Genomic DNA, 23,432 nt, shown 5'->3' on the forward strand with positions numbered 1-23,432 from the left:
CGTGGTTTCAGTTAAGTCTACTACATCTTGTATATGAGCAATTCCATCAATTCGGAAACTGATTTACCGAAGCACATCCCAGATTTTTTTTATATTCTCAAATCTTGTATTCTTTATCGAAAAATGATTCTCTAATTTTTTCACAGAAGTTTTTATCTATTATTTACGACGTGGTTATATTGGAAAATTTTTAATTTGAAGTACGTCTTATCTTTTAATTTATTTTCTATACTTTTTCAAATAACTTAATAAATTTTTTTCACACATGATTTCCATGTAAAAATTTCATTTTTCCAGTAAAATAATGGTTATTCTAGTAACGTCACTTTATACCCAAGAAATTAGCGTTTAAAGTATAAAAATCAATTTTTCAGGAAATGCGTAATTTTTTTTGTAGTATTTTTTTCGTAAAGTTGAGAAAATTTCACGTGGAACCTGTAACTTTAAAAATGGGATTCCTATTAAAACTCATCGAATCGATAATAATAATAAAAAAAAAGAAATAATAAATAGTTTACCGCAAGTATTATGGACTATTTCGATTCTCAGGGACTTTTTTTCCAAGTATGACACTAGAGCCTGTAATATTTATTCGAAATGACTTAATTTTATTACTATAAGTGGCGGTGTCTTTGCGTAAAAGTCGAGATTACGTAGGAGTACTAACCAAAATTTTTTGTTCCCTTACCCTAAATATACTCTTGTTTTGAAAGTTTAAAGTTTAAAATTTGAAGGTTTGAAGACAATTTAAAAATAAAAAATGATATATAGAGTAGAAAAAACACATTGGGGGAGCTATTACTGCAATTAAAAAAATTTAAACTGGTACTCCTACATAATCACGATTTTTACGCAAAGGCACCGGCACTTACAGTAATAAAATTAAGTCATTTCGAATAAATATTACAGGCTCTAGTGTCATACTTGGAAAAAAAGTTCCTGAGAATCGAGATAGTCCATAATACTTGCGGTAAACTATTTATTATTTCTTTTTTTATTATTATTATTATCGATTCGATGAGTTTTAATAGGAATCCCATTTTTAAAGTTACAGGTTCCATGTGAAACTTTCTCAACTTTACGAAAAAAATACTAAAAAAAAACGCATTTCCTGAAACATTGATTTTTATACTTTAAAAGCTAATTTCTTCGGTATAAAGTGATGTTACTAGAAAAACAATTATTCCACTGGAAAGGTGAGATATTTTACATGGAAATCATGTGTGAAAAAAATTTATTATGTTATTTGAAAAAGTATAGAAAATAAATTAAAATATAGGACGTACTTAAATTTAAAAACTTTCCAATATAACCACGTCGAAAATAATAGATAAAAAATTCTGAAGAAAATTAGAGAATAAGTTTTCGATAAAGAGTACAAGATATGGGAATATCAAAAAAATCTGGGATGTGCGTCGGTAAACCAGTTCCCGAATTGGTGGAATTGCTCATATGCATATATGTGAATAAATATGTAAATGATAAAGAGCAATATCCTCTGTGCACGTGTCAGGCTAGGAAAAAGATTATACGTAGAAAGTCGTGGTTTTAGTTAAGTTTACTACATCTTATATATATATATATATATATACAGGGTGTAGCGAAACGACCGCCTTTTCTCGTAACTGGAGGTTCGGGGTGACAAACTGAGTGCACGTGTAAAATTTTGCTCGAATCGTTCAAGAGGTTTAAAGGTTATTTACATTTTAAAATCACCCTTTTTCAGTTCTTTTCGAACGACTTTGACTGCACGGTGGAAAGTGGGGAAAGTGAAAAAACAATTGATGAACACCCGAATAGAATGTAAAAATTATCGACCGCGCGCGATAATACTTTTGTTATTTATTCCATTAATCTGGCTATCAGATCAATTTTAAAAATAGCAAAATCCTTTTCATTACATTTCCAATTCAATTCAGTACAGTTATCTTTGACTGAATTTATGGAAAGAGCGAGAAGACGCAACGAAAAGGAAAGTATCAGAAACTAAGATGTCGCGCGAACGCACTGATAATTTAATAGGAAACGCATGAGAGCATTCTCTTTCTACTAAGGAAGCTAAAGAGAATGATTCAAAATCAATACATTGATGATAGAGAAAACTAAACTTACCTATTTAATGTTCTCCAAGTTCTTTTACATCGAAGTTTTCGAAAAAGCTTCAAACTGGCTCTTCGATGATTTCCAGAAAGCACACTATCTCTGTTTTTGCATTTAAGCACTCGTGAATTTAAACAAATTAGGTATTAACCTACGTTTCTTCAAAACACTGGTTAATTTGACACTTTTGAACTGTTTGAAGTAGGCTGATTAAGAGTACTCGAAACGAATTACTTATTATTTTTCCTCTCTGTGTGTCACTCTCTCTTTCTCTTCAGCATACTTCAAACAGTTCAAAAGTGTCAAATTAACCGGTGTTTTGAAGAAACGTAGATTAATACCTAATTTGCTTAAATTCGTGAGTTTTTAAATGCAAAAACAGAGATAGTGTGCTTTCTGGAAATCATCGAAGAGCCAGTTTGAAGCTTTTTCGAAAACTTCGATGTAAAAGAACTTGGAGAACATTAAATGGGTAAGTTTAGTTTTCTCTATCATCAATGTATTGATTTTGAATCATTCTCTTTAGCTTCCTTAGTAGAAAGAGAATGCTCTCATGCGTTTCCTATTAAATTATCAGTGCGTTCGCGCAACATCTTAGTTTCTGATACTTTCCTTTTCATTGCGTCTTCTCGCTCTTTCCATGAATTCAGTCAATGATAATTGTACTGAATTGAATTGGAAATGTAAAGAAAAGGATTTTGCTATTTTAAAAAAAAATCTGATAGCCAGATTAATGGAATAAATAGCAAAAGTATTATCGCGCGCGATCGATAACTTTTACATTCTATTGAGGTGTTCATCAATTGTTTTTTCACTTTCTTCACTTTCCATTGTGCAATCAAAGTCGTTCGAAAAGGACCGAAAAAGGGTGATTTTTAAATGCAAATAACTTTTAAACCTCTTGAACGATTCGAACGAAATTTTACACGTGCACTCAGTTTGTCACCCCGAACCTCCAGTTACGAGAAAAGGCGGTCGTTTCGTTACACCCTGTATAAATGAGAAAGAACAATATCCTCTATATACGTCGTAGAAATAGGAAAAAAAAATAATTTTTTAGCACAAAGTTAATTAGTATTTATTTTCACAATTAGTTATCATAATTTAATACATTTTTATTATGGTAATTATAACATGCATATATAAATACAAAATATAATTATGCTTTTGTTTGAAATTTTGGAGCACTTTTGGTACTCACGCCCACTGGCCTCGCCCACTTCCTGTCCCATTTTTTAAAAATAAGACCGTTTGTGTGTGTTGGTCTTTCCCGCCCAAAAAAAAACGGGAGATTTTGGGGTAGTATGAGGAGGTAAGAGGATGAGTAGGAAAGGTGTGGGGGGAGTTTTTGAACGGTGACGTTCAAGGGAGGAGGGGTTGGGGTCGCCTCCTGGATGCGCGCCGTCGACCAGGCCCTGACCGGTTTTTTCCCTTTTTTTTAACTTCAGTCGGTAAGATAGTGAGTATCTCTATCAGTATGAAATAGAATTAATATTTTAAACTTACTGAGACGAAAAAAATTTTGTCTTCGCTACCATATATATAAGCGCGTTAATAGCTCTTGTGTGTCTCATATTAATTTTCGTAACGTTAACCTACAAAAAAATTATTCCTCTCCAGGGATGGGGTGGAGGAGGAGGAGGAAATTGAGGGTACATCAATTGTTCCTCAAGTGGTTAAAAGAAATTTAATTTCAATACTCGAGTCGTCTTCTATATGTATACAGGGGTTTTCTCTAACAGCGGAACATAGAAGATTTCGTCTTATTTGATTATAGTAAATTTTACTATAGTCAAATTACTGTTTTCCATTTAATTTAAATATTAAACGTAGTATCCAAGATTAATTGAGTAAAATGATATATACAATAAATAATAGAAGCAATTAAACTAAAATAACCATTAAATCGTAACTATCTACGCTTTTATTAATTATAATAATGTATAGTAAGTGCTTCATTGCTATAGTTAAATAATACAATTCTATGTTCCGCTGTTAGAGAAAAACCCTGTACACATATAACGAACAATTAGAGCATTGAAATTAAATTTCTTTTAACCAATTGAGGAACAATTGATGTACCCTCAATTTCCTCCTCCTCAATCTCTGGAGAAGAATAATTTTTTTGTAGGTTAAGATTACGAAAATTTATATGAGATACGCAAGAGCTGTTAACGCGCTTATATATATGATAGCAAAGACAAAATTTTTTTCGTCTCGACAAGTTTAAAATATGAATACTTTTTTATGCTGATAAAGATACTAACTACCTTACCGACTGAAGTTAAAAGAAAAGGAAAAACTGGTCGGGGCCTTGTCGGCCGCGCGCATCCAGGAGGGGATCCCAACTCCTCCTCCCTCGAAGCCTCACCGTTCAAAAACTCGCCCCACACCCGATCTTACTACTCTTACCTACTTATACTACCCCAATATCTTCTGCTTTTTTTGGGCGGGAAAAACCAACACTCACACGATCTTATTTTTTAAAAAAGGGATGGGTAGTGGGCGAGGCCAGTGGGCGTGAGCACGGAAAGTGCTCCAAATTTCCCCCCACGGAACGATCCGGATACGAACCATATTTGGAAGTCCCCCCCACACCTCTCTTCGCCCCCCTCGCCAACACTTTATCCATGTCCTGTCTAGGTATACTACTCCTAAATAAAGCTTTATGTAACTCGATGAGTATGAATATTCAGAAAAAGAGTCATTAGAATTTTTGTATTAACTATTGCTATATCTTTTAAAATTTATTCTTTATAATTTTTTTTATATTCTTTATATTTAACGAGTTACAGAACAATTTTTATAGGCTGTTGTTATAACGAATTTAGACCTAAACATTTTGTTCTTTAACTTGAGAATGAACAACAGTACGATAAAGAGCAACTAAACTTTTTTCATCGTTATTAATCCATTAAAGGCAAAGACGGCCGATTTTAGACTATGTTTGTGCAGATGAATTTCAGATATTTAACGAAGTAGTAACTGGGTCCAAGATGTGATTCTTTATGTTTTTAGGTGTGCTAAGTCAGTTTTCGGGCTCATAATCCGTAAATTTTGACCACTAAATTAATACTAGATTTACGGACGTTGATTAGACCTATTTTTACCCAAGTGAGATATATTTGAATAATACACGAAAATTGAAGTTTTATATATAGAAATTAGTTCTACTTTAAATTAAACGAAAGATTTATTATTAAAAAATTTATTGAAAACATTTCTTACTTATAAATTATGATTTTGAAATACCTTTGAATGAGTCAAATTGGCTCAGTCCGTAAATCTAGTATTAAATATGGTGTTTTTTTTTGCAAAAAAACGTCACAAATTTGGTCATTTTCGAAGTTTACGATTTTTTTTCAAGTATAAAACGTATAAATATATGAATGTTTGATCAACCATCGGTGCACAAATTTCCTGTTGTTTAAGGGTGAATTTTGACGTACATACTTTATTTGCCAAAATGACCGGTAAAATGCAAGAAAGTCAAAAAAATTAAATTTTCTCTTCATTAATGTTTTTCGTAAGACCTAAGGGCTCAAATAAAAATTTTTCGAAAATAAAAATATTTTAGAATTGATTGGGAAATTCTCTTAAATTTTAAAAGATTTTTTGGAGACATTCCTTGAATATTGTAATTTTACAATTTTTAAAAGAAACTAAAATTATCTCTAAAAATACTGAAAAAAATCGAGAGTATCTTTCAATCAATCCTAAGATATTTTTATTCCTAGACAGTTTAAATAAAACTTTGTAGTTTTCGAGAAAAAAATTATTTAAATTTTTTAACTGTATGTATTTTCAAAAGTGCAGTCATTTACTTTAATAATTTTTCCCTCGAAAACTATAGAGCTTGATCAAATCTGTCTAAGAATAAAGATATCTTAGAATTTATTGAAATATACTTTCGATTTTTTTCAGTATTTTTAGAGATAATTTTAGATTGTTTTAAAAATTATAAAATTGAAATATTCAAGAAATGTCCTCAAAATAATCTTTAAAAATTTTTAAGATATCCCCAATCAATTCTAAGACATTTTTATTTGAGCCTTTAATTCTTACGAAAAAAATTAATGAAGAAAATATTCAATTTTGCTGACTTTCTTGCATTTTACCGGCCATTTTGGCAAATAAAGTATGTACGTCAAAATTCACTCTTAAACATCAAGAAAGTTGTGAACCAATTGTTGATCAAACATGCCTATATCTATACGTTTTATGCCTGAAAAAAATCGTATACTTCGAAAATGACAAAATTTTTGACATTTTTTTGAAAAAAAAACCCACTATATTTAATTTGGTAGTCAAAATTGATGGATTTTGAGATCGAAATCTGATTTAGCACACCTAAAAACATAAAGAATCATACCTTAGACCCAGCTACTACTTCGTTAAATATCTGTAATTCAGCTGCAAAAACTTAGTCTAAAATTGACCGTCTTCGGCCTTAATGGGTTAACCTACCTACAAAAATTTCGTATACATTTTTTTAATTTCTTAACCTTTCGCTATGAGCGACTCCTCCGCCGCAGTATTTCCACTGAATGTGCTACCGCGACAAAAATGTGCACGATGACCAAGTAAAATCGTCAGCGGCCGCATTTACGCTTCACTGGAACCCGAGTACATTTGACAATGTTTATTGAAAAAAAAAATTGCCGGCCGCGCGTGCCTAGTATGTGTGGCATTTTATGTAGAGCGACTTCAGTCGCCCGTAGTACGTCAATGATATTTTATGGAGAGTGACTATAGTCACCTATAGTAATGAAAGGGTTAATATTCACCTGCTGCGTAGTTATTTAAGTACACTATCGGGGTAAACATATCGTTACGTAAGTCGGAAAATATTGATAATAATACGAAATTTTCTAAGGGTTTACTTCTTCAAATAGTTTCTTCTATAACCTTTTAAATTATTGACATAGGTCACTGATACACCCTGTATATATATATATATATATATATATACATTAAAGTTCATTTTTCAATATAGTTCCTTGTTCTTAAAATATATCTTTATATGTATGTAAAGAAATGGTATTTCTTTAATTTAGTTTTTACGGTGCATCGCTTAGAAAGAATCAACGAGCCCACCGCGAGGACTGTTTCTTAGAAAAGAGCCCCGCGGCCTATTTCCAACATCGAATATAAGAAGGGCTTGGAAGCCGAGTCAGTCAGTCAATCAGTGAAACTCAGAAAGAAAAAGTAATAGTTAATTAATAAATAATTAAATATAGATAAAGAATAAATTTTAAATATTTTTTAAGACAATTCACTTTTTATTTAAGAATTCTCTCTCTCTCTCTCTCAATAAACTAGAAATTGTTTCTCTGTAAACAAAGTTATAAGGTTTTATTCACTATAATAAATTACAATAATTGAGTACAGTTTCACCTGTAAACAAAGAAACGACATTTAAAGTTTAATATTTATTTTTATTTAATTATTTATTAATTTATTATCACTTTTTCTTTCTAAATTTCACTGACTGACTGACTGACTAACGCGGCTTTCGAGCTCTTCTTATATTCGATGTTAGAAACAGGTCGCGGGGCTAAATAGTCTTCGTAACACGTTGATTTTTTTCCAAGCGATTCACCATAAAATATAAACCAAAGAAATACCATTTCTTTACATGTATACAAAATTACATTAACATTAATATAGATTGGAAGTATGGAAATAATTGACTTGAATAAATACCCCAGATTGATCAGACTCACCTCTTTAATCAACCATCATTTTGTTACTATTGCATAAAAATCAACAGTTCCATTTCGAGCTATAACCACACTGTCTCATGCTGCACTTAAATCTCTCAGGATTTTGTGATTCGAGTATATCATTCTTCGTTAAAAAAGTATCAACGCCTTAAGCATTGGTATTTTTAAGAGCAGGTTATGTGTATATTCCATTTTAAATAAGTTGCTTATGTAAAGTGAAAAAAAATATTTTTATATATTTCAAAAGTATTTATATCAAACCTTCAAAGGATCGCAACGATATCTATTATAGAAACTGTGAAAGATGCTCGAAAATAGGTAATCACTGGGGTGTGTAAATTGTAATGAATCCTAAATTTAACGATAAAAAGTATCGATATAATTTGGGAATTAGTCAAAATATAAGTGAGAATAAGTTGTTCAGCAGAGTTTGATGAAATATTTCTGCAACTTTGAAATTATTTCGACGGAAACTAGGAAAAAGATAATAGTTAAAATTTATGCTACGCCTTTTCCTGCATGCCACAGGTGAGATGGTGTTGGAGCATATAGGTATGTGGCACAGTATCAACACAGCTTCAGTTAAACCATTTACATATTCTTTGTTTAATTTTAAATTTTCAGAAAAATTTCCCCATAGTTTACTGAACAACTTTCTCACTTATACTTTATCGAATTCAAAAATTCCCTTAAACTTTTAATCGTTACATTCAGAAAAATACGGTGCATTCGCTGCATATAAATTAACATTTGAATTGTATAATACAAATAAATATTTCAAAATTCAACGAAAACTAATTAAGATCAGTACGCTGTACTATACTTATTCTCAAAACTCCAATCTATTATTTATATATAGGCGTTTCCAAGTTTCGACAGTTAAGCAATCAAAAGCGTTAAAGTTCCTTCGGCTAAGGACAATCTTAGATTTTAATTTCTAACTTGCTTAATATTTTGCACGAAGGTCAATTATTTGGGACAAATATCCAGTGTGACCAACTACAGCGAAAAGTCCCCTTTTCAGCGATTTGTTTACAATTGCAGCGAGACAGCAGCGATTTCTTATTAGTAGCGATTTCTTAAAAATAAAAAAGTAACGAAGTATTATCAGAAATAATATTATTGTCAACAATAATTTTACTCATTTCATTTCGTTAAACCTAACCAGAAATCTAACGGACGTGTTCAGTAATTCTGTAATTCATTCCGATGTTCTTGGCACTACTCGATACTGTCCAATCAGCGCTCTTGGATTCCATCATTAGAGCTCTATAGTCCGATAACACGGTATCTCCTATGTTTCCAGTTTAGAAAAAGACCCTGTATATAGCAACAGCGAAATTTCTTACTTAGCAGCGACATTTCAAATCACAAGTAGCGATATTTTATGATAAAAAGTTGGTCACACTGCAAATATCAATTACTGTAGCCCTTAAAAGAATATTTCTTCAAAATCTTTAAAACTTCTTGCTATAATGAAATATTAATTAACGAGAAACAATAATTTGATTTGCATTCGAGCATCCTACGAATTATCTCAGCGAAATCCTCAATTTGGCATTGATAAAACAATTACATTTCGCGAAATTTTTCTTAAATAAAGAAAAGAGAGTTAGAAGGACTATATACTAGAGGAGTGACAGAGAAGCAACGTGAGTAGCCTAGTTCTCACTCTCCCATATGAATCATGCACTAAACTTATACCACGATGCTTCGAGTGAACCTCCGCTTATTGATACGAATCATCTGACAATTCCAACTGATATATCTCGGGATTCGACGAGTACCTGCAATAAAAGGATTAATTGAAATTGAAGATTACCTCGCAAATTCCTGTTTCGGGATCGCACTGCTTCGAGTGGCCATTGCAGTTGCAGGGCTCGCAAATGCCAAGGTAGAGTCCTTCTATCGCTCTGGTATAACCAACGTCGCAATCCTCGCAAGATAATCCCCGGTATCCAGCGGGACAGCTACATTCCTCAACTTGGACCGCTCGGGCTCTTCCGGTGTTGAATCTTTCAGCGGTATCGAGTGATACCGAGGAAAGTCTGCACAAATTCGTTAGATAAATATGTATAATATAGGGTATATTATCCTTAATATATCATCAGCTATTTTTGAACAAATTTAATATATGTAAAAGAAATGGTATTTCTTTTATTCATATTTTGCTATGCTTCGCGTGGCTGAGAAAGGGGACCATGGTAGGTGGATGATTATATAACAATTCGCTGTGTACCATTGAGACCCAATAGCACCAGATTGTCTTCATACCTTTAATCCGCTGAGATAATGCGTCGACTAGACTGATCAACAAATTAACCAATTTTTTCGAGAATTATATAAGGAATTAACAACCTGTCCAAGGACTTCGCGACCTTTTCTAATCACCAACTATAAAAAGAGCTCGAATTCTCTCCAGCCCAGTCAGAATTTTTCCTCAGTATTTCCTTAAGGTAGTTGTCTCGTTGGATTCAGACTGTACTAGTCAGACATTTTAAATTCGAAACAAATAAAATCCTACTTTATAATTTAATTAATAATGATGAAATATCAAATAATAGGTGGAACCCAATCTAGAAAAAAAAAGTTTGCACTTTTATATTTGCATCTGATGCCATTTTATTAACTGTCATCTTTCAATTATTTTTTTAACTTGGTTTTTTTGATAAAAAAGTTTTATGTTTCGCTCGATTTTAATTTTTGAGGTGCTATATTAATTATGAAATTATAGTCTGCAACTTCACCCAGTCGGGTTTTTAAAATAATGATTAACGTGCATGGAAATCTCTTTTAATTAATAAAAAGGTGCTTAATGATATGAGAAAAAATTTTATTATTGTTTCTATATATAAATTGAAGAATTAATTCGGTGAAATTATAGGGTATGTTTTTAGTTTAATATGACATATCAAAAATTAAAATCGAGCAAAAAATAAAAATTTTGTATCAAAAAAACCAAGTTAAAAAAATAATTGAAAGATGTTAATACAACTGGATTAGATGCAAATATAAACGTGCAAACTTTTTTTTTATATTGTGTTCCACCTATTATTTGATATTTTATCATTAGTAATTAAATTATAAAGCAGAATTTGTTTTATTTTTAAATTTAAGATATGTCTGACTAGTACAGTCTGAATCCAGTGAGACAACTACCTTTGGAATAGTTCAGCGAAATTGAGAAGGAATAGTGATAATAAGTGAATAAATAATTAATACAGATAAAAAATAAACTTTAAATGTCGCTTCTTTGTTTAGAGAGAAACAATTTCTAGTTTATTGAGAGAGACAGAAAATTCTTAATAAAAAAAGAAAATGGTCTTATAAAACGACATTTCCAGTTAATAAAAAAGAGATAATCATGATTAAACTTCAATTTGCATTTTCTGTAGCAGCAGCTAGTGATAGTAGGTCGAATACAATAATTCTGAACTGTATAACTACAGAGGAGAGAAAATGTTTCGCAATACCAGATGAACTCAAATCATTAAATGTTTATAAGGAAATTTTAAAAGCAAACTCTTTTGTTAAAGTGAAGAATAATTTTTAAAAAATACATCAAACTAGGAAAATATGGATAAAATTAGAAGAAGATCTAAAAAAAACCTATATGGATGAAAAAGGAAATATACAGTTTTTAATTCTTTGCGTTAACATTGCAAAAACAAAATCAGCAACAAATTTTGTTCGAAAATTTTCAAATTTTTTTTACGTTTAATCGACCATATTTTTTTCTTCCTGTCTAATCTGAATTTTGAACTAGGATCCCAAAAGAGTATAAAATTCTACGTCGGAATATGTAAAACAAATTTTTTTCAACACCGATAATGTAAAAAATTATCGTGTTGAAAGTTTGCTGATAAATTGGACCGCTTGAGCATTAATAGATTAAATGAGAAAAAGTAAGCAGTCCGGGGGGCACATTAGTTCTTTTTCTCAGCGCTTAGGTCCCAGGTATGTTTTCTTATTTATTTGCAGTAGATTTGAAATTCAACTCGGTCAAAATAAAAATACCACCCTAACATACAAGGCCTGTCAGTTAACACACCTAAGAGCATAAATACAAAAAGACGCGTATCTCTATAACTATTAGAGATATCAAAATTTTACATAAGACCTTTCTGAAAGCAAATACTATGACGTTTCAAAAAGACCTTATAACAAATTTTAATATCTTTAATATTTACGAAGATAGGCGTCTTCATGTAATTATGCTGGGGCGCATCAACTAAATGACCCTTTATACACAAAGTCAGTCAAATAATTCGTATCAAAGCGAAGACCCACTTGAAGCCCTGTATTGAGGGCTAAGTGCATAGTTAGCCATGGAGTGAAAGAGAGAGAGATAGAAAGAGAGCAATGCTACTCACATTACTTCTCTGTGTCTCTCCTACATAGTAATCCCTCTTTTTGTGACACGCAGATTAACAAAATTCATTGGCTGAACGTTTCCTCTCGTTCGCTTTTGTTGATATCTCTCTCTAGCAGCCAATGAATGTCATCAATCTGCGTTTAAAAAGCAGAAACTACCAGGAGCGACAGAGAAGCGACTTGAGTAGCGTTGCTCTCTTTCTCCGTGGCCAATCCGGCACTTAATCCTTGTTGCGGGGCTATAAATGGACCACCGCCTCTTGATACGAATTATCTGACTGATCCTGTATTATATGTAAAAGAACTTACGCAGCTTGGTCCGTGTGAGTTGTGTAAGTTGCTTTAATTCGTATCGCTCGAATATCTGCCAAGGCCATCAGCAGATGTTCCCTGTCAGCTTGGGTACCATCGGTACGTTGCCAAAATTGTTCGAATAATGGTACGACAAAAGATATCGGACTGTTTGGCTCCAAGGAGTCTTTGGATTCCCGAGAATAGTAGAGGAGATTGATGTCGTTCGACTGAAATTGGTAAATAACTTAGTGAGAGCCATTGAGAATCATTGCCTTATTTATCTTTGCGGTACCAGTGACGCACAGTGTATGACAGTTTTACACGTTTCTTACAAAATTCAATGGAAAATTGTTTTATAAGAATAACTAAATTACGTTTTGTATAGATGTTCTTTATGTTAAGCACTTTATTGTTTTTCTGTGAAAAATGAAAAAAAAAACACTTTGACTTTGCAAGCGTTGAAAGTCTGGGTCTCGATTCTTAGAATTGTGAGCCTTGATATCATATACAACAATCTGCAGATTCTGTTACATAACTTATAGACTTTCGCATACTTGATCTAGGGTCACGGTTTCAAGAATCGAGGCCCTGTGCTTCTTATTAACGTTCGCCAGCGAGACCACACAATGAAAGCTAACAAAAAGCGTTCATTCGTTTCAATACTTTTATGATCAACATTACTATTTTTATAAGATTAATATAATAACATCAAAATCTTGTTGTCGAAAGTCAAATGTAAGAGAAAGAGTCCAACTTTGCGATGTTCCCACAATTTTTGTAATTAATTGAAATTGAATTAAATTGCTTACATATTCCTATTCAATAAAAAGGATTACAGAGAAATTTTAGATGGCAGTAAGAAGCGTACAGTTATTAAAATATTGATATTATATGTGTAATAATATTTAATTGTAAAAATACTAGAAAACAAATTTAAATTTCATTATACAATCTGATTGGTGAACATTGGCAAAATGGTATAGAATTTCAATGCTTACAAACTCATAATGACTTCTTTTTTAATTTCTACACAGAGTACCAGCATAAAGTGTATAAAATAAAGAGGGTCGACGCCAAATTTGGTTTAGTTGTTTTGTTTACAAACAAAATGCCAGTCGAAATCTGTCAAAAACATGTAAAATGATACTCTGTACACCGCTACATCGCTGCAGCGGTATTACTCTGCTAGAGAATCGGACTATGGATAAATATATCCACCTATATATGCATGTGTAATATACATACGCTTATCAGTTCAACGTCCGCGGCATTATTCCTGGAACTTTGACCTCCTGGCGAGGGTACGTATCTTACGGTGTAACTGAGATTTCCACCATAGGCAGTTATTTGATCTCCCAAGAAGATGCTAGGCAATTGCCAGTAGTAGACATCGTTGTTTCCACGATTAGGGAAATGATCGTATATAATTTCACGTGTGATTGTATCCAATCGTATGCCATCGACTATCGGAGACGAATCAGGTGTTTTCGATTCGATCAAAGAGAAATCTCTGACGGAATTTGTGAACGAAACTCGTATCTGTAAATTGGGATAGCGTGAAATTTCTAATTAAGTGCAGCCCACGCAACTCATCCTTTCCCCCTTTGAATCTATGCATAATTACCTGATTTCGATACCAATTGGAGGATACGCATCTGTTGGTAATACCCATGCAGAAGCAACTTATGCAGCCAAATTGATTACTGGAGGCCAGATTAAATGTGTTGGGCTTGCATTGATTGCACGTGTCACCAGTCGTGTATTGCTGCAAATTAATCATTTGGTTGAAATCTCTTAGTCTTATGCTTTGTATAAAATGCTTCATTTTCCCTCCTCAGCTTTAATAGTTCTATCTTTGTTTTGTTTATGCACGAATGTCATTTGTACTCACGTTATTATGATTTGGATATCCGAGGATCGAGTTTGCATTATGAGAGAATTAATATTGCTTTGTTAAGATGCTGTATATATACTATAAAATACTTCTACTAGGTTTGATTTTGAATTATCTGTTTTAAATATGGTGGATCAGTGAGAAAGATAAATACCTTGCAACGACACCTTCCAGATTGATCAGCGATGGACGAGAGGCTTCCTTGGGCGTCGCATTGCTGAACGGGAACGCACATATCGCCTGGAACCAGAGGGTTCCCTTGGTATCCATCGGCACATCTCTCGCACCTCCTTCCAACGTATCCAGCTGGGCAATCGCAGGTGGGTTGACCATCGGATCCCAGATGGCACACTCGGGCAAATCTAAGTATAGGGGTGTAGGAATGCAATAATTGTGATGATGTGATGTTTCGGGAACATGTATGGTACTCGTTTCAAACATTTCAAAAGTCGATCTCTGCTGTTGTGAACTTACTGATTAGCTGGATTGGTAAGGGGACAGGGGCATATCAGACAACGAATGTTTCTCGATGGGTCACCGTAGTATCCCGGTGGACACGACTGAGGCTCATCCCTGTAACATTGTCCTAACCATGGTCCATTCTCTCTTCTGAGGAATCCTGGGGCGCAGTGCTCGCACGATAAACCAGTATAGCCTGAAATTTCACAGATTTCCAATTAATCATTCTGACATATGGGCAAATGTACCGTACAGTATTGTAAGGTATTATGTTAGTAGTTGGATTACAGGAAAGGACTCTCATTTACCAGTGGGACATTCGCATTCCTCGACAAAATTTGCACTGCCGAGCCCAGTGTTCCTCGAGTCAGCAGTATCCAAAATGATATTGTTGATACGGATGTCGAGCTGTGGCGAATCATCGTATTTGGCTCTGCATACATGCAAAAATAAGAGATAACGAGATTAATGGTTTATTTGAGAATAACGTATATTTTTTAATTGAAAAGTAAAAGGGAGAAAGAGGTACTGACTTTATGAGAATATTATCGACATTGGCGAGCGTCATCATAATGTCCTCTCGCGAAGCGAGAATCTCGCTTCTGCCCTGTACTTTGTACCAATCCCCGTAGAAAAATCTGACGGATTCAGTGGATTCGTGATCGGAGGATAGCTGGTTTCCATGATGGACCAGGATGTAGTTGTTACCGGTGAGTATGACGCTGGGTGAGCGATTGATGGTCCCATTTCCGCTGTACCTAATATTGTACTTTAGGTAACCACCGTAGGATTTCAATTGGTTACCATGATAGACTTCCGGTAGAGCGTAATAAGGTAGATTATCGGTTGCTGTTGTGGGATCGTTTCTGATACCGGAGGACATCTCTTGAATGAGGATACCATTTCGGCCTGATGCCCTAGCTTCGACCACCTGTCCAAGGTCACTGCGGACAGCCAAATTAGGATAGGTCTGAACCTGAAGGACGTTGTGACGATAGGTCGGTGGTGGAATGTTGTAGGTGAATAGATTGGCGCTGCTACAGCTGGTGGCCACTCCGAAGCAGAAGCAACCAATGCAATCGGATTCTTGTCTGGCTTCAGAGTTGAATTTACCAGCTGGACAAACGGTCGTTTCCTTCTTAACCACCAGTATCGTATCTGGTACTGCAATGACGAATCCACTGAGATTGAGCGCCTCGCAGGAATAAGCTCCTTGGTCCTCTTCTTGAATATCGGGACAAACGAGGGTTCCGGTACCATTCACCGAGCTAGTGTTACATTTCGAGTGTATATGACCCCAGTTCAACCTCCAATTTATTTCCGGTGTTGGTACTCCCACAGCTGAACAAGTGATGACCATGGTTTCTCCTGGTGCTAGTATCAGCATTGGTTCCGGGGGTTTAACTATGTAAACGGGCGCTAAAAATTCCAAGAGAGAAAGACGGGAAGAGTGAGTGGAGTTTCTTCATTTCCTTTATAATTAATTTATCAATAATTCAGAAAGAAAAATAATTACAGCATCCGACTTCGTCACTTCCATCGAAGCAATCGTTTTCCAAGTCACACTGATAAGTTTTAGGTATACACTGATCACCACGGGCGCATTGGAACTCGCTGTAACGGCATGCCGATCCAGGTTGTGGTGTACAATTTTCTTCATCGCTTCCATCCACACAATCTTTCTCGCCATCGCATCGCCACAATTTACTCACGCACTGCGTGTTCTGACATCTGAACTCGTTTGGCTCGCAACCATGCGGACCTTTTTCCACAAATTTTACAGCATTAATATATTGCAATTTTAATATATTTTCTCTTGCCAAATTGCACTATTTAATTCATTTAAATTTCTATTATATATGGTCAGTCAGTTAAACGCTCAAAGAGCATATAATTACAGGAAGACGCGTATCTCCGTAACTATATCCGGAATATCAACATTATATATTAATAAGACCTTTCTGAACGCAAATAATAAGGTTTCGAAAAGGTCCTATGCAAAATTTTAATATCTTCTGCATTTATGAAGATATGGGAGGTTTTTTGTGCCTATATTCTGGCATGTTTTAACTGGCAGATCTTGTATACTTACTACAACGCAACTCATCGGATCCATCGGTACAATCGAATTTTCCATTGCACACTTGCAATTTTGATATACATTCTCCATTGCTACACGTGGATTCGTCGTATTGGCAAACCTTTGGTGGTCTCGTCGATGGTACTTCGACTAGAAAATCGTTATCGTTAATAAATGTAATAAATGTTTGTTATCATCAAGGGCTAAAGAGGTAAAGTGGAAGTGTGCGTACATTTCTCGACCGTCAGAAAAACGCTCAATTGACGTCCAGGCGTGGATGGTGGATATCCCAGAGCTTCGCAAACGTAAGTTCCGGCATGATCCAACTGAATATTAGGAATTTCTAATCGACCATTCAGATCTCGGCTTCCAGGTGGCAGTGGTAAATTATTGCTTCGAATCCAATGAACTTTGGCTCGTAGTGGTCCCTCGTCTCGACATTGAAACACAACTTCACGGCCTAATATGATATAAAAAATGTTTTCTTGCTTCATTCCCCATTTCATTCCATCAGATTGGACTTTCCCAATAATGGTTGCTCCCAATAATCTCTTGGCACAAAATAAGTCATCGAAATAATAGGCTTCTTGTTAAATATGTAGTTTTGGGATCAACACAATTGAACAACTTATTTTGCACCTTGCCTTGTAAGAGATACGTTACACAAACATATAGATATAAGTATTATATAATAAATATTATGTATTCGTTAAAATTCGCTATGCAGAGTGACACAAAGTGGTGGCAATTGAATTTATTCCTTTTAATCTGAAAATGTATGAGTATCTTTGCTGTTAACTGCAATAGTTTCATCCTCCATTATAATGGTAGTAGCTAGACTATATATATTAGATTGTCTCATTATTATTTTTTATTCAGCATCACACTATCTGTATCACATATTTTTATCTTTAAAATGATTTTTCCGAAAGGTATGGCTTATATGATTATTTTTAGAGATTGCCCAACAAAATATCCATTTGTCAATTTGTTTTACGCTTATTATTTCTATTTAGATTATTTTAGGCGTATTAAAAACTGTTCTGTATGATATTTATTGCTATAACATAGTGAATAGTTTAATTATACATTTCTTGAGACTAATTCTTTATTCATTTAATTATTTTATTACCTTTAAGCAAAAACACATTATAATATATAGTGTTATAAACACATTAATTTCGATGTTTAAAATATAGATTATGATACGAAAGACTAAAAAATAAAGAAACTCTTTGTAAGGAGGACTCTTTCTTCTACCACATTTTTTTCTGAGAAGTAAAAATTCATTTGTTTTTATCTTTGAGAGCATATTGCCATAAATTAAAATGCAAAGAATTCGAAATTATTAAAATTAATTCAAAGAAACTTTTCTTTTGTTGAAGAGCCTCGTAAAAAAATGATCTGCCTGACAAATGAATTGCTTATTTATTAGATTTTTAATTTTTATTTTAATCTATATTTTATTCATCGAAACTCATGTATAAAATACAATATATAATTAAACTACATCATGATGCATTTTCTGAAAAGTAATAGAATAATTAAATTAATATCGTAATACTTTTAAGGTGTCTCCCCATCTTGCTGTATCAACTTCATCAGTCAGACATGTCTTAAATGTGAAATAAACAAAGGTTTGTGGCATGTAATTGAACAAATAATGCTGAAATACCAAATATAATAGTCTAAATACAAAAAAATCATGTTTATTTTGGATTTGGAAGCCATTTTATTATTTGCATTTTTTTACATTTTTTTTAACCCTTAGTTGCTACACTTTTTCAGAATGACATAGCTGCCACAACACTGGAGCATTTCCAATCTCATCGTATAAAAATGGAATTGCTAAGCTGTTATTGACTTTATTAACTTGAACAAAATTTTCTGATTATTGCGAGGTGTTCATTTAATGACAGTATTGGCATATACAATTAAAAAGTTTATGCAGAATTGAAAAGATTGTTAAAGTGAAAAAAAGCAAACATTGAAAATTTTCACGTAGAAAAATCATAACTCTTCCACTTTTTAATGTTAAGAGCTAAGAATGGAATGGAATACTCTTGAAATGCATATTATTAAAACAAAAATCATTTAGTAGTCTGCATTAAAAAAAAAATTATTCTTAACTTTAAAATGATGCAGTTTTAGCAATAAATAATTTGATATTTTACTACGTATTCATCATAAGTTTTGAACTTAAAAGGTCCCTATTTTTTTTTGGCTAAAAGTGTTTAAATCATAAACTTGATGAGACAGCTAAGGTCAAATTTACCCTACAGTAACAGCTAAGGGATAAAATTTACTTTTCCCCTAAAAAAGTTGTATTTTTTGAGTAGTCATTTTAATCGTTAAAATATATTCTACAAATTCACTAAATCTAATTTCTATTATCTACAGAAATCTAGAAAAAAAGTATTATCTTTACGCATTTAATTAATCACAATTTTATCATAAAATGAAAACAATAGACTTAGAAGCCTATTAAATATTATTTTAAGAAATCGAAATAATAAATTTGTAGAGTATATTTTAATGATTAAATTAATTCTCTCCCTATACAAAATAAAATCGAACAAAAAATATTACGGGAAAAATTGAATTTAAACAGAAGGTAAAAAAGTCCAGGTAATAAAATGACGTCCAAAGCAAAGATAAACGTGAAATATTATGTTTTTACATTATGTTTAGACTATTATTTTGTATTTCAGCATTAGTTATTTCAAAAATATATCAAACCTTTGTTTATCTCATATTTATCCACTTGCACGCTGGCAAGAAATTTCCAGATACGTGTACCAGAACGGTCCAGTGTAACCCACTAGGTAGTCACGTGGTTTTCGGTGCGTTAAAGAAATCCGAAAAAAATTTATATCTTCTAAACTAATTTATTTTCGACTTAAGACTTCTAATAGTTTTTTTGGACGACATATATACCACGTTATTAGCGATTCTGCGACAAAAGCATTAAGACGTGCATGACACGTCTTTCCAGCGCAAGTGATTAAAGCATGTCTGATTAGTAGGTACAATAGCTACAGCGCGACGGATACATTTGTTTAATTTACATGATTTCAATCCTTTATGTTGTCAATAATATTTACGAAATTAACAAAGTAATTTATTTTTTTATATTATAAAAACATATATTTCATTTTAATTCTATTTGTATCTCCAAAGATTTTTATCTAGCAATTATTATCATTTATAATCCCTTTTGTTGTTATTTTCAGTTTTGGAGGAAAAATAAAATTACTTGCCGTCTTATTTTTTTAAACGAATGTGTTTCTTGTGGTTACTAAGTACAGTAGCTACAGCGCGACGGTGCCACCATTAGGAATGCATGATTAAACTATTTACCGAGTTACAGCAACAAGTATAATATACAAAAAAATGAATACTTTTAAAATAACATAAAGAAAAATGCTACGGATTAAACCAACGGATAAACGAAATTTTCGTTTCACGACCACCAAAAAAACATCGTACACAAATCAAACCTTTCAGGAAAACCATTTTTAGGATGAATATATGTGATACAGATAATAGGAGGCCAAATGGTGAAAGGAAAAAAATGAGACGTTCTAAGTCATATACAATGCTTAAAAAGGCAAAAGCTGTCATGTAATAAATGGGGAACGTTAAAAAATGGAAAAGAACTTTTATTTTCTGTACTATCAGTATCAATACTATAAAGACATTTTTTAGTATCGTGCTACAATTTCGCAAGATCTAAGAACACTATTGTCAAGAGGTAACGAAAGACACAAAAGGTTTGTTCTTTTTCGCTGCATTGATGCACCAGTGCAATAAGCTAGAGTGAGAAAACACATACGTTGTCTTATTTCACCAACTAATTGAACCAATTCGATAATGCCATGAAAAAGAACAAACTCAAAGATTGGGTAGGTCGTCGCAGTAGATTCAGAATGCAATAGTAAGACAGTCTTTAAAATTGAAAATAAAATTCTGTTATTATAATTAATTAATGATGAGGTATTTAAAAACAATTAAGAAACGATAGAAAATAAAATATTCGAATGGTATATTGGTATTTAATACATTTTTTTCTATATTCCTTTTCTTTACAAACACTTAATGAAATTAGAAATTTTTATTTTCGGTACGACATTGATGAGCCATTGTAATCGGAAAAATATACTATACAAGTGTCACCCGTTTTAATTTTTCTAAATTTATCACAAAAAAATTCAATCAAAAGTGCTTTTTTTTTATTTAACTGATTCACTGTTTAAAAAAAGAAGTTACATTTACCACATTATTTTTAGAAAACTAAATAGGTCAATTGGTAGAGTATATTTTTACGATTAAAATGGCTTATCAATTATGGAAATTAAACCAGAAACGTAGATTTTTAAATTCGTTAAGCGATTAAAAAAAAAAAAACATACCTTCTAAAAATATTTATTGGATACCAATATGCTATTCAAACATTTTATTTTCTAACATTCTTTAACTTTTGTTAAATTTTCGTCCTTGATTATTCAATTATGATAATAGATCGTTTTCCTATAAAATTTAAAGTATGTCCGACTACTGCTGCCTAAATGTACTTCGACAACCCCCTTAAGATTAATAAGCCATACTCTCGTTTCTAGAAACCAGTAGAGTTTCCCGTCGATTAAATATATGCGTGTATAGAAATAAAATTTGAGAAATCTCACTTGCAGCAGAAACATGCAGGACGTAATTAAAAATCATGCAAAATCATGGTTCTCTCCATGCCTCTTTTATAATAAAATTATTAAATGCAGGCAAAGTAGGCAAGGCGGCATTAATATTTAATTCTCCCTTTTAGTACTTATTTCATTCAAGGCGTGCTTTATATGGAAAATAAAATTCTTAGTGGACAGAATGAAAGTATCGAATAAAAGTTTATAAGCCCTATAAAAAATTATTTAACGTTCCTTGGCGAGATCTCTGCACGTTAACGAAAAGTAATTGATAATGAGAAAATGAGTAAAATTAAGAGATGATCGCCTCGATCGTTCCGTCAAGGGAATTGTATAAAAAAAGAAAAGGAGGAAAAGTGACGATTGACACGAGAGATAACAACATTTACATTAGCAATTGATGAAAAAGTTTTTATGATCCCATAGCGTAAGTTGCTTAAATACTTTTTCAACGTATCTTACCTTCCTTAGCCGGGTCTGTTCAGACAAGTAAAAGAAAAGAAAAATTTTCATTATTTTGTCACTGATATAAGCTATACCTAATTTTTACTATAAAAATTCAATCGGTATCTCTACTTGTTGAATTATCTTTCCTCACTATACACATTTGAGTCTCCAATAATATAGTGAGAGTATAATGTGAAACAAGTATAGATCATCACTGTTTATCGTTAAGGAATTTATAACGAGAAAGGATATAAAAAATTACTTACTCTGCTTGATCACTTGTTCGCTCGGATAGGTCCGTAAATCAAAGCCAGATTCACCTCCGGAAGTTTCTAAGAAATCAGAAAGTCCAAAACTTTGAGAAATTGCAGACTCAAAAATTGAAGAATTTAGTTTAAATTGGGCCAAACCTTTTTAATCTTAGAATTAAAATGTTACGAAGATTATATGCGCAGGGAATGATTAGCGTTTCACTAGGTTTCCCTAAGATACTTGTTATTTCCTGTTAATGATTCGGATTGTTATATAAATAAGGCACTGCGTCGCAGGATATAAAAACCACATCGTGCAGTTGTCCCTTTCATCATGGTATATAAACGCGTGCATTACAGTTGATGACAATTATAATGATTAATATATATATATATATATAAATATAGATTTATTTAAAGAAAGATGTAGCCCACATTTCTGCATGTTGCAAGGTTAATTGGTGATATTTGCAGCAGGCATGTATAACTATAGATAAATGTATTGACGCTGTTTTATTTTTGGTAAGTCTGAGATATGGATGGGATTATGGTGAGTTGTCGAGTCACTTGCACACAATTAGCTTTAAGAACTCACGATTGCGATAAGTGCAGTCCAGCTCATCCGACATATCATCGGGACAATCTATCCTCTTATCGCATCTTTGATGCGACGGAATGCATTGGCCATTTTCGCATCTCCACTCGTGCAGTTGGCACCTAACCTGACTACCGCCTACAGGAGTCGGCGATGGCGTCGTGGTCCACGAAGTCCCGTTACCACCACAGTCGTACTCGTCGCTATCGTCGTAAGGACAATCGATATGCTGATTGCACCGCATCTCTGATGGTATACACTGGCCACTTTCGCATTTCCATTCGGAATCCGAGCAAACCTCCGTGTAGTCATCTTAATAATATTCAAGTTTCAGCATTTTTACGTTAATCCATCAACCCTGGTGCATTGTCTTGCACGTGACTTCCGGACGCAAAAGTACGTCTTCGGGCGTACGTTACAACTATACCGCGTGATGTCTATACCGAACAATCATAAGACCTTGCGATGCAATTGGGGACTGGATTTAGGGTGGAAGGAAGCTCGTAATAAAATATTTC

At 33.1% G+C, this 23,432-nt stretch overlaps 1 protein-coding gene across 1 annotated transcript in view; it reads right to left on the reverse strand.

Annotated features, from left to right (window-relative positions):
• The window catches only part of trol (terribly reduced optic lobes), a 668,955-nt gene that overhangs the window by 530,507 nt on the left and 115,016 nt on the right, over nucleotides 1-23,432 (reverse strand). The window contains exons 22-35 of the mRNA XM_066737443.1: nucleotides 22,915-23,226; nucleotides 22,335-22,400; nucleotides 22,084-22,098; nucleotides 17,160-17,387; nucleotides 16,940-17,077; nucleotides 16,364-16,609; nucleotides 15,381-16,266; nucleotides 15,156-15,280; nucleotides 14,863-15,043; nucleotides 14,543-14,750; nucleotides 14,119-14,259; nucleotides 13,740-14,033; nucleotides 12,510-12,721; nucleotides 9,649-9,874 (exon numbers count right to left, since the gene is read on the reverse strand). Coding sequence (XP_066593540.1) covers nucleotides 9,649-9,874; nucleotides 12,510-12,721; nucleotides 13,740-14,033; nucleotides 14,119-14,259; nucleotides 14,543-14,750; nucleotides 14,863-15,043; nucleotides 15,156-15,280; nucleotides 15,381-16,266; nucleotides 16,364-16,609; nucleotides 16,940-17,077; nucleotides 17,160-17,387; nucleotides 22,084-22,098; nucleotides 22,335-22,400; nucleotides 22,915-23,226 — 3,278 coding nt within the window. The remainder of the gene's footprint in view (nucleotides 1-9,648; nucleotides 9,875-12,509; nucleotides 12,722-13,739; nucleotides 14,034-14,118; nucleotides 14,260-14,542; nucleotides 14,751-14,862; nucleotides 15,044-15,155; nucleotides 15,281-15,380; nucleotides 16,267-16,363; nucleotides 16,610-16,939; nucleotides 17,078-17,159; nucleotides 17,388-22,083; nucleotides 22,099-22,334; nucleotides 22,401-22,914; nucleotides 23,227-23,432) is intronic.

Source organism: Prorops nasuta, unplaced genomic scaffold (genome assembly GCF_024137725.1).
Source record: "Prorops nasuta isolate Cenicafe-Biocafe unplaced genomic scaffold, Cenicafe_Pnas_1.2 PNAS00017, whole genome shotgun sequence".
NCBI lineage: Eukaryota > Metazoa > Arthropoda > Insecta > Hymenoptera > Bethylidae > Prorops > Prorops nasuta.